The 12,991-nt window shown below is 35.0% G+C and overlaps 1 protein-coding gene across 1 annotated transcript in view; it reads right to left on the reverse strand.

Moving 5' to 3' along the window:
* The window catches only part of BLTP3B (bridge-like lipid transfer protein family member 3B), a 113,369-nt gene that overhangs the window by 12,324 nt on the left and 88,054 nt on the right, over positions 1–12,991 (reverse strand). Inside the window, exons 16-19 of the mRNA XM_049884140.1 lie at positions 7,003–7,145; positions 6,161–6,311; positions 1,612–1,865; positions 1,152–1,260 (exon numbers count right to left, since the gene is read on the reverse strand). Coding sequence (XP_049740097.1) covers positions 1,152–1,260; positions 1,612–1,865; positions 6,161–6,311; positions 7,003–7,145 — 657 coding nt within the window. The remainder of the gene's footprint in view (positions 1–1,151; positions 1,261–1,611; positions 1,866–6,160; positions 6,312–7,002; positions 7,146–12,991) is intronic.

Below are 12,991 nucleotides of genomic sequence, written 5' to 3' on the forward strand. Positions count from 1 at the left end.
CTGCAGTATTGGGAACTGAAGCATTTGGGAAAGAGAGGTACCTAGGAAGCCTATGTTCTCACAAACAAAAGCTACATTCTACACTCAAGCTTTTATTAGTAATGAAACTGACATTTTTATCTCTGCTGACGTGACTCCTATGTCCATCATTCAGTACTAAACTCAGAGAGGGAGATTCTTGAGTTATGAGGTCCTTACAAATTACTCCTATATCAGCAAGAGTCCTCTCTTTCATGTGTTTATGGCTATCGATAACTCTGGTTTTGCCTCTCCAGTTTGCTCTCTGGTTGTGCTCTTTTAAGAATTTCTGATCCATTGATGATATTTATTCTTCTTTTTCTGCACTATTACTATTCTGTCATTTCATGGGGATTTTGATAGAGGATAAAATAGGTGCCTTATCAGTCCCCCATGTTTCACCCTCAACTAGCTAACATAGTTGAGTACTAAAACACCCAAGTCTACTACGACTCAGGGTCTTTCCACTACTCCATGCCACCTTATAAGACACAAGTCTTATACTAGAGACCTTAAAAATCTTGTTAGAGCAGAGATATAAACTGAAGGAGAACTAAATGCATGGCAGTATATTATAACTAACAAATATACAGAGAATAAGTACCATCAAAATTTTAGGAAGAAGTCATATCAGGCTATAGTGGAGAGAAAAGGCTTCCTTGAACAGGAGAAGCTTGAGATAACCCTGGAAAGATGGACAAAATTTACACAGAGGATGAGCAATTCTAATGAATGCTCCTGACAAGGCAAATAACATGGAGATGAAAAAGTGCAAGACAATTTCTGTTAAGGGAGTATACCAATTTGGTTAAGTGTATATAAAGGAACAGTGGGAAATAAAGCTAAGAAAGGGGTTAAGTCTGTAAGACCAAAAAATCATCTCTCAGTTTCATTCAAACACATTTGTAGAACAGTTACTGCAGATGAGTTCTTTCTGGGCTATAAGTTCACACACTGATGATATTTCATTATAATGTTCTGAAAGTGTCCCTTAATCATCCACTACTATACTGACGATGTACATACATATAAAATAAAATATAAGTATGAGTGAAAAGAAAATGATCAACACAAAAACAATTTAGCTTCAAAATTTCAGTAGCTATTCATCTGAATTGTTTTTTCACATATACCTCTGATATGAAAAGAGCCATCATCATTTCTTTCTACCACGATATGATCAATATGGATAGTTATAGGAACTGGTTCAAGGGATATCGTACTATCACGTGAACTGTCATCCTACAGGAAAGAGAAATAGTATTGGCATGTTATTCTTAAATTATAAAATTAAAATAATCACTTTCTTAAACATTACTTCAGTCAATAATATTTCTTAAGGAATAAGAATTACATCATCACATGCTTTAGTGAAAAAGCACATCATAGTGCGAAAACTGCCTGTTCTAGTTAGATATTTTCTAATTTATAAGAAAGCTATCATTTACCACACAGAACAAATTTAATTCATTTTAATAAAGGCTGATAAAAGCATATATTATAGAGAAGGAATCTTCTTAGACATGAAGCAAAGTCCAGGTAGGCAAAATGAACACTTAGAACATGAGAATACAAAAGTGTTTATTAACATACTTTTAAATTTATTTTTGTGTTAGAAATTTGTATCTTCATTGGCATCACTGTTGCGAGAGTTTCATCTTCCAAAAAATGTTGAATATTCATAAGAGTAGATGTTAGAAACTCAGTGCTAAAATTTTCTATATGGCATTGCAGATACCCATTTTTTTCCGCAAGCAAGGAGTGTATTACAGCACCAGGCCCACTTTCAAATCTCAAAGTAATTTTAGGAGAGGATTTGGCATGAATTTCAGCTTTCTGATCCGAACCTGTGAAAAACGAACACAAAATTTTAATGTTTTAGCACAACTCAAAAATATCACTCTATTATTTGTCATTAAAAAGGTGGTTATTATGAATTTGTAAGACATTAAATAAAGTCTTAATATTTATCCCTAAATAAATTTAATATTTTACATTGCGTATTATAGCAAAAACAACCTAACTTCAATTTTCATAGGCAACTCTGACTACAACAATAGTCTCTAATATTTTTATTTCGTATATTTTTGTTCCATGATAAAGCATGCTGTGATATGTCTCTGATATGATACACACCTCTGATACTTAGCATGTTTGAGTGTGTGCCTATCTATTTGTACTATAATGGGCAATTGTGATGAAGAAACAAAATTGTGGCTTTTCAGTGACTCTTAAGACATTTCCCAAGAAGCAACAAAAGCCTAAAGCTTCACACTTTTCTCATTGAAACTGTGTCCTTTAATAACAGAATAGCAAATAGAAAAACCTCATTAAAATGCTTCTATTAAAAGACAGACTGAAAACTGAAATTATAGTAAAGAAAATATATATATATCATTACATTTATTTATGTCTTGGCTGTGTTCCAAAAAAGAATTTTAGGTGGGTTACAAAGACACAAATACTTCTGTTTAAAAACAATTTTTTTAAATTTCAGTACATTACCCAGAGGATATCTAATTTTAAACAATATAAGTTCCTAGTGGCACTGCTGTAGTAAACTAGTTGTGAATGACCCTCATGGTCACTATTTTCTTGTTTTATGCTATCTAAGTACAAAAAGAGGAGACACTGTGCACATGGGATAATCATGTAAAAAACCAAGTAAGCAAGGAAAATATAAGGATGAGAAGGAAAAGGAGAAGACAGTTGGTGAGGTTAATAACCCAAAACACATTTATTTAAGTGGCTGTGCTGAAGGTAGACCACAAATGAACTTCCTAGCAGCAAAGAAAAAAAAAAATCAGTTTCACAATTCACAGAACCTATTTTAAAAAACAAAAATACTTTTTTTTTCTGGAAAGAGACACATCTTTCTGTTACTGAGGTCACAAAGCTATTTATCCCATAGATTGTCATAAGAAGGCTCTACTAATTAAATCCATGATAAAAAGATATTTTAGTTTTTCCCTCAAATATAGGCAGAAAGACAAGTATGTGAATACTGCAGTTTTACTTAGGTCAAATGTAAACCTATTTGTGGGAGGGCTGGGGTACAAGGAATTAGGTTAAATATATACATGCACCATGAATAGGTGTCCACACAGAAATCAAAGTGCAGAATTGTTTGTAAATTTTTTATTTCAGGCACAGAATTCACTTTAATTATTAGTACTGTTAGGTCCCTTGGTGGCACAAATGGTTTGGGTTTGGCCGCTAATCAAAAGTTTGAAGGTTTGAACCCACCCAGAGGTGCCTTAAAAGGAAGGACTGGCAACCTGCTTCTGTAAAGATTACAACAAAGAAAACCTTTTGGAGCTCATTTTTCTTCGGTAACACATGGGATCACCATGAGTGGGAATTAACTCAAAGGCAACAGGTTTGGTTTTTTTGGTTGGTTGTTTTTTGATTAGTACTACTTATTAAGTGGAAACCCTGATGTTGTAGTGGTTACGTGCTACAACTGCTAACCAAAAGATTGGCAATTCAAATCCACCAGGCACTCCTTGGAAACTCTATGGGGGCAGTTCTAGTCTGTCCTATGGAGTTGCTATGAGTCGGAATCGACTCAACGGCAACAGGTTTGGTTTTTGGTTTATTTACTTATTTAGTAAAAATAAATTCACAGTAAGAGTTAAAAAAAATACCAAGAATTCTTTAAACATTAAAAAACTTGTAGCTTTTTTTTTTTTTTTTTAACAGAGGGTAAAAGAAAAGCCCAAAACTTGGTAACTCTTAGACAATGTTCTTTCCACTATCAAGAAAAAACAACAAAAGTTAATTCGTCAGTTTAACAATAGGAGCAACAAAACACTTGGCTAATGTGATTTTATTTTACCTTTTATCTACTCGCCTCCCCCCCGCCCCCGCCAATACACATGCATGCATGCTCACACGCATTTTATTTGAAAGCCAGAAATAATTTTAAACAAAAATAATATTTTGGAGCAGGATAAAATAAAACAAAAACTTCATTAGTCAAAATCACTCTCTCCTTCCTCTTGTAGTGTGGAATTATGATATTCAGGTCTTCCTATTAAACCCATTGCCTTCGAGTCAATTCTGACTTACAGAAACCCTACAGGACAGAGTAGAACTGCTCCACAGGGTTTCCAAGACTGTAATCTTTATGGACGAAACCTTGGTGGCACAGTGGTTAAGAGCTCAGCTACTAACCAAAAGGTCAGTAGTTCAAAGCAACCAGCTGCTCCTTGGAAATGCTATGGGGCAGTTCTACTCTGTCCTATAGGGTCCTATGAGTCAGAATCTATTTGATGGCAATGAGTTTGGTGTTTTTTTTTTTTTTAATCTTTACAGAAGTAGACTGCCACATCTTTCTCCCAGAGTAGATGGTGGGTTTGAACCACCAACCTTTCAGTTAGCAGCCAAGCACATAACCACTGCACCAAAGGAATCCAAAATACGATACTGGATAGGAAAAAACAATCAGACAAACAAAAACAACTCTGTAATACTGTTCATGACAGAGTGACAACAGTGTATGTATAGTTCAAATACTATCTTCATGAGTATGGCTTATTGTTCGAAATGTTCAAGCTATGCTGTTGTTTTTCCTCCCCTTTCCCACTTCCACCTTCCCCTTTCCTTTATATGTGTTTTTTGTTTCTCTTCAAACAACCAGAGACACTTGGGGGAACAGAAAGTATTAGCTAGCACTGACTATATAACCCATACACAGGCATTTCAGAATGATTTCTGTAGTTAGGAACAAAATTATAAAGAGTAATGAAAATGTGCAACTGGAATAACCTAAGAGTATAATTTGAAAAGTGGCTGACTGGGTACAGAACAGGGTCTAGGTTTTGAAATATTATGTTCAGTCATTTTTTTGTTTTGTTTTTTAACCCCCACTATGAAATCTTTCTAAATAGATTTCTAAATATATACTTAGCTTTCGCCCATTTTGCATGCTATTGGGACTTAGACTTGCTAATATGAAACTCTCAAATGTTTTTAGAGGCCCTGGTGACTGACAGTTAAGCACTCAGATGCTAATTGAAAGGTTGGCCGTTGGAGCCCACCAGCCGCTCCACAGGAAAAAGAAAACTGCAATCTGCTCCCGTAAAAATTACAACTTTGGAAACCCTATGGGGTAGTTCTACTCTGTCCTATAGGTTGCTATGAGTTGGAATTAACACGACAGCACATAACAACAACAAATATAAAATTCTCAAATTTTTTTAACAGACACATTGTAAACTGTAAAGCCTACACATAAAGTCAAGAGCCAATTTTTTTTTCTGTGATGCTGGCTTAGGGACAAATGGCACATGTACCTGCAATACTCAGGATGTGAGATGATAGCATACTTATCTGATATCATGCAGGGCTGTATTTATTTCAACATGTTATGTAACAAATATAGCACTCTGCATATATAGCAAAGTATTAAAGCTCAGTGACTTTTTAAAAGATTAAAAAAATAAAAAAACACTGTCATTTCAAATTCTTAATATAACTATTCTAATAAATTCATTTCTTCAAATGAGTGAAAGCCATGAGTGGTGCCTTCCTGTAAACGCTGAAAAAAGGACGGTTTAAATGTGGTTTCCTCTTTGCACACTACATGTTTTATTACTTAAATCCCTTTGTGCCCAAGTCAATGTGCTGATCTTGGAATGAAGAACTACAAGAACAGGATACGTGTTTTTTCCAAGTAGCACGCCAGCATAGGAAATGTTTGCTTATAAGCAAAGCAAGGGAATACAGATACTGACATTTATTCCAGCGTGAAACTAAATTTGACCTCCTAGGATTACTTTATCACTCTTTTCATATAGAAAATAGCTCAGTTTTCTGAGACCCATTAACTCGAACAGAAAGACTGAAAAGTAAGACTCTGAACTTATCAAGAGTATAAACAAAAAGAAATTAAAGAATCTGTTTTCAATGAATTACATATTTCTAATAATCAAAACACTTTATGGCAATTTTTTTTAAGGTAATCAAAAAAATAAATCTCCATTATTATTATTATAAATAAATGTAATTTTCCTTGAATTCAATTATGTCAAAGATAGGACTGATGATGAGTCCCTATGTATAGAAAAAAACCTAAATCATATGAAAGTGTCTTGTGTGAAAAGTAGTAAAAAACAGTAAAAAGAATATATGATCTTACCTACGGAACGATTACCAAGGTAATGCCGAAAACTGATATTGCCTAATTGGTCTGGTGTCACTTGGTCCACTTGAAGACATATTTCAATATCTTCCCCTCGGATGTCAATTTCTCCATTAACACCAGTAATTTTAAATACCACAATTGACATCTATTAATGATTGCATAAATAATATTAGTATACCAAATAATTAAGAACAAAGTTTAAAAACTAATACCATAATCCTTAAAAATACAACTGTGACCAAACAGACCAAAATATATACTTTTGACCATCAGTATGTTGATTATTACATTATGGTGAAAACTTTTCTTTCCTTTCTTTTTATTCAGCCAAGAAAAGATTTTTTTCAGGTTACAAAGATGCATTATAAGACATTTTCATGTAAAAGAGAAAAATTTTTCTAAGGCAATGTTTTCCTAAGTCTTCTTTAAGAATATTGTACTGAGTAAGGAGGGCTTAAAATAAATCAGTAAACATCTTTCTTTTCTAGAAAGCCTCTCATTATAAGGACTGGCCACATTCTTGCTGTTAAACTTTTTCAAAGTATATCTAAACTGAAAGAAAATAAAGGTAAAAAATAAGACAGGATGAAAAAAAGAAAGACAGAACTCCCCCGCTCCAACAATCAATAAAACAAATTTAGAAAAGTGAAACATAGAGCAAAACAGAAAAAGGGGAGAAAGCACTTTCACGAGTAGAAGCAGCAAACGGAATGAATCATCCACGATCTAAGTCAATTCATTTTATATATTAACTTTAGGTGCTAAAATGTGTACATATTGAGTATGAAATAAAGTTGGTAGCATTTCTCTTCATAGAATCTCTCGGAAACGATTACCAGGTCATCATGATTTTCTTGAGCACCCTCTGAATTAGTACTGACAGCATCAGGAGAGGTTTCGCCATAATTCTGTATGTTTGCACTGGCATTCACACTCTCTACTGGGCTCTGGTAATTTGTAATCGAGTTCTTCTTAATACCTGAAATAAGACAAAACTAAACTAATAAAATCAGTTTTACATATGATCCAACAATATTCTGTTTATCTAACCAAAAATGACAAGCCCTTCAACACTTTCTCCAGTACAGTGTTTAAAAAACAATAAGCAAAGTTAAGATTGTGGTTAGTTATCACATAATGAAAAATGATTTCCCACAATAAACTGTTATAGATACACACTGAATTGCACATGTAGAAATTACTGAGATGATACATGTTTTGTAATGTATAGTTTTCACCATGATAAAAAAAAAAAAATTATAGATCTAAACTTAGGATGAAAAAAAGCAACCACCAATGACCACAGTGTGTTCTCTCTTCCTACTGAGATGCAGTGCTGGCATGGCGGAAAGCTTCGCCCCACCTCCTCTAATCTATCCTACACTGAACAGTCCTAGCCTAACCAATTCATTCCCCTTTTTGGTAGCTTATAGTAACTCCTAATTATCTTTTATACTAATATACTGCCATTTATTGTCAATGTGGCTATTCCCATCCTTAGCCTTATCTACCTGCCTTAATTTCTCAGTGTGCCCTACTTTCAAAGTTTCTCAAATTATCTGTGGTAAAAGACAAATTTTTAAAAAAACTTTTCAAATCCATCACGGATCAGTATTTAAAAAAAATACAATAAAAATGAATTACTTAAAAAATTAGATTAGAAAAAATCAAAGACATACAAAACACAGGCCTCAATTTTTTATTATTAGATTCATTGTATATTCGGACTCTATCCCAATGTCTGGCAACACAGCAGGTACTCAATAAATTATCTACTGAATGAACAAACAGTTTGTAGGACCCAGGAAGATGCCTGTGAACACATCTGTGGTATGAGGAGCTGAAAAGTGCATGTCACAGCAGTTCCTAGCATAAAAAAGGGTTAAGAAAGCTTCCCTGATAAAGGAACATTTAAGCAAAGTGAACAGAAAGAAATAAAGAGCATTCTAGGCACAGATACAATGACCTTGAGGTAGAAAAAAATTTTTGTCACAGTGAAGTAACTGAGAGAAAGACTGAGGTATTACATAGTACACTTTAAGTATAATGAGCAAGTAGGAAAGAGAAGGAAAGGTAAGCTAGGGCTACATCATATGGCGCCTTGCTGGTCACGTTAAGGATTTTAAACTTAATAGACTTAAAGCAATGAGAAGTTACCAGGATTAAACTGGAAATTGACATGAACAAATTTTCATTCTATAGTATCTAATTTTTTTTAAAAACAATAAGGCTATTCACCTATTTCTTGTAAAAATAAAGAAATCAAGGGTCTTCTACCAATGAAAATCAATCCCCCTGCCATAAAGAGAAAAATTACTTGCGTTTAGAAAAAGCAATGAATGTATATAGTTACATATCCTGTAAATGTTCATACAAAGCCAATGCTCTTCTTATTTCAAGATCCTTGAAGCAGTCTGCTACTGGGATCTATTCTAAGACAGTAATTGGAAATGCAAATAAAATTTTATGAATGAAGGTATTAATTATAGGATTTTTATACCAGTAAAGCGCCAACATTAGGGAAAAGATTAAAAGGTCATGGTACATTCTTACGACAATCTTACGTAGGCTTGAAAAATGTTTTTCAAAGGAGTTTAAATAATAATAGAATATACTTTTTAGAATATCATTTTGGGACGACTCAAAATGAGAAGAAACAGCTGCAACATCCATTAATCAGAACGTGGAACATACGAAGTATGACTCTAGGAAAACTGGAAATCATCCAAAATGAAATGGAATGCATAAACATCGATATCCTAAGCATAGTGAGCTGAAATGGACTGGTATTGGTCATTCTGAAGCAGACAATCATATGGTCTACCATGCTGGGAATGTCAACTTGAAGAGGAATGGCATTGCATTCATCGTCAAAAAGAATATTTCAAGATCTATCCTGAAGTACAACACTGTCAGTGATAGGATAATATCCATATGCCTACAAGGAAGACCAGTTACTACAACTATTATTCAAATTTACGCATCAACCACTAATGCCAAAGATGAAGAAATTGAAGATTTTTACCAACTTCTGCAGTCTGAAATTGATGGAACATGCAATCAGGATACATTGATAATTACTGGAGCCTAGAATGGGAAAGCAGAAACAAGAAGGATCGGTAGTTGGTAAATACTGCTTTGGTGATAGAAAAAATCTCGGAGATTGCATGATAGAATTTTGCAAGACCACTGACTTCTTCATTGCAACTACCTTTTTTCAACAACATAAACCACAGCTATACACATGGAGCTCGCCAGATGGAATACACAGAAAGCAAATCAACTACATCCGTGGAAAGAGATGATGGAAAAGCTCAATATCATCAGTCAGAACAAGGCCAAGGGCCAACTGCAGAACAGACTGTCGAAATTGCTCATAAGCAAGTTCATGTTGAAACTGAAGAAAATTAGCACAAGCCCATAAGAACCAAAGTACGACTCTGAGTATATCCTACCTGAATTTAGAGACCAACTCAAGAATAGATTTGAATCACTGAACACTAATGACCAAAGACCAGATGAGTTGTGGAATGACATGAAGGCTATCATAGATGAAGAAAGCACGAGGTCATTAAAAAGACAGGAAAGAAAGAAAAGACCAAGATACATGGCAGAAGAGACTCTGAAAGTTGCTCTTGAATGACAAGCAGCTAAAGCAAAAGGAAGAAATGATGAAGTAAAAGAACTGAACAGAAGATTTCAAAGGGTGCCTCAAGAAGACCAGCTAAAGTATTATAATGGCACATGCAAAGAGCTGGAGATAGAAAACCTAAAGGGAAGAACATGCTTGGCATTTCTCAAGCTGAGAGAACTGAAGAAAAAACTCAAGCCTTGAGTTGCAATAGTGAAGGATTCTATGGGGTAAATTTTAACAACACAAAAAGCATCAAAAGAAAATTGAAGGAATACACAGAGTCATTATACCAAAAAAGAATTGGCCGACGTTCAACAATTTCAAGAGGTACCATAGGATCAGAACTGATGGTGCTAAAGGAAAAAGTCGAAGCTGCACTGAAGGCATTGGTGAAAAACAAGGCTCCAGGAATTGACGGAATGCCAATTGAGATGTTTCAACAATTGGATGCAACGCTGGAAGTGCTCATTTGTCTGTGCTAAGAAATTTGGAAGACAGCTACTTGGCTAACCAACTGGAAGAGATTCATATTTATGCCTGTTCCCAAAAAAGGTGATCCAACTGAATACGGAAATTATCGAACAGTATCATTAATATCACACACAAGCAAAATGTTGCTGAAAATCATTCAAAAGTAGATGCAGCAGTATATCGACAGGGAACTGCCAGCAATTCAGGCTGGATTCAGAAGACGATGTGGAACCAGGGATATCACTGCTGATGTCATATGGATCCTTGCTGAAAGCAGAGAATACCAGAAGGATATTTAAAAAAAAAAAAAAAAAACCTGTGTTTTATTGACTATGTAAAGGCATTTGACTATGTGGATCATAACAGATTATGGATAACATTACAATGAATGGGAATTCCAGAACACTTAATTGTACTCATGAGGAAACTGTACATGGATCAAGAGGCAGTTCGAACAGAACAACGGAATACTGCGTGGTTTAAACTCAGGAAAGGTGTGTGCCAGGGTTGCATCCTTTCACCATTCCTATTCAATCTGTATGCTGAGCAAATAATCCAACAAGCCTGGACTATATATGAAGAACAGGGCATCAGGATTGGAGGAAGACTCATTAACAACCTGTGTTATACATATGACACAACCTTCCTTGCTGAAAGGGAAGAAGACTTGAAGCACTTACTGAAGAAGATCAAAGACCATAGCCTTCAGTATGGATTGCACCTCAACATAAGGAAAACAAAAATCCTCACAATTGGACCAATAAGCAACATCATGATAAATGGAGAAAAGAGTGAAGTTGTCAGGGATTTCATTTTACTTGGATCCACAATCAACACCCATGGAAGCAACAGTCAAGAAATCAAAAGATGCACTGCATTGGGCATATCTGCAGCAAAGGTCGTCTTTAAAGTGCTGAAAAGCAAAGATGTCACCTTGAAGACTAAGGTGCGCCTGACCCAAGCCATGGTGTTTTCAATTGCCTCATATACATGCCAAAGCTAGACAATGAATTAGGAAGACCAAAGAAGAATTGACAGCTTTGAATTGTGGTGTGTGTGAAGAATATTGAATATACCATGAACTGCCAAAAGAACGAACAAATCTATCTTGGAAGTACAACCAGAATGCTTCTTAGAAGCAAAGAAGGTGAGACGCCATCTTACATAGTTTGGACATGTTGTCAGGAGGGATCAGTCCCTGGAGAAGGACATCATGCTTGCTAAAATACAGGGTTAGTGGAAAAGAGGAAGACCCTCAACAAGATGGACTGACACAGTGGCTGCAACAATGGGCTCAAGCATAACGACTGTATGGCGCAAGACCGAACAGTGTTTCATACTGTGGTATGTAGGGTCGCTATGAGTCGGAACTGCTTGATGGCACTTAACAACAACAACAAAGAATATACTTATAAAGGACAAAAAGCAGATTACAAAACCATATGTATAGCATGACACCAAATAAACACATATATGAATACATATCCAAATTCATAAGAATAAATAATAATAGTTATCACTAGACTGTGGGATTTTGGGTGATTTTATTTCCCAATTTGTCGTTTTCTGTATTTTCCAGTTTTCTACACTGAGTGGTAATCACTTTTCCTTATTACTTATTTTTGAGAATTAACAGTAAGAAATTTACCAATTGCCTTTGAGAATAAGTAGGGATAGTATGCACAGAAAAACTGTTTTTAAAGTATATTTTGACCGTAGGATAGAAATCCTGTTAAGGCAGAATTTTAAGCCATAATGAGAGAATGGTAAGCATTAGAATTATCCGGGAATCTCGACTCGAGGGCACTGGGTTTATTTTTTTATAAAAGATTTTATGACACATCATTAGTGCCTCTTCTACATATAACTGGCAGAGTGCTGGAAAGGAGATTGCTATGAACTGTCTATAATGAAGCCAGATTAGGGATTTTTGTTTACATATGATAATCATCCCCTAAGTCTGGGGAACTAGTATAGCATACTGGTTTGGTTAAAAGCTTGGGCTCTTGAATCAGACTAGCTGAGTTCCTGCCTCTGTTACTAACTAGTTATATAACTTTGCATAATGTACCAGTTTCTGTAAGCTTCAGTTTCTGAATCTATAAAATAGGGAATAATAATATTAATAACTGCCTCATACAGTTGTTTTGAGAATTAAATCAAACAATGTACTTTAAAGCACTTGACAGAGTGACTAGGGCTGTTCAATAAATGTTTGCTATTATTAAGTATTATCTACCATGTAAGGTAGACAACTAATATCTCCCATCAGGTTAGAGTAAACAGGGATCAAAAACGTCTTTTTTTTTCTGACTTTTATGCAAAGAATGAGTCTGGTTAAGATGACATGTGTTTGGGTCAGACAGAAGAGCTTAGACTTTGAAGTTCAACTGCCTAGGCTCAAATGCTAACTCCACTTACTAGCAGTGTGAGCTTAGGCAAACTGCTTAACTTCCTAGGCTTTGGTTTCATCATGTTTTAAATGGTGAAAGTAATAGTTCCTACCTCAGATTTATTTGACTATTAAATAATAATGTAAAATGTTAGAACAGTAATTGGTACAGTAAGTACTTAGCTTAGAACAGACAAACAAAAAAGACAATCCCAACTCTACCTATAGTGATGTGACTGAAGGCAAATTACTTTTAGGAGCCTCAGTTTCTGTATCTGTGAAATAGGGTTGAGGCAATTCTGGAATACAGTAGTTAATGGTATAGGCT

The sequence above is a fragment of the Elephas maximus genome, chromosome 4, assembly GCF_024166365.1.
Source record: "Elephas maximus indicus isolate mEleMax1 chromosome 4, mEleMax1 primary haplotype, whole genome shotgun sequence".
Lineage (NCBI taxonomy): Eukaryota > Metazoa > Chordata > Mammalia > Proboscidea > Elephantidae > Elephas > Elephas maximus.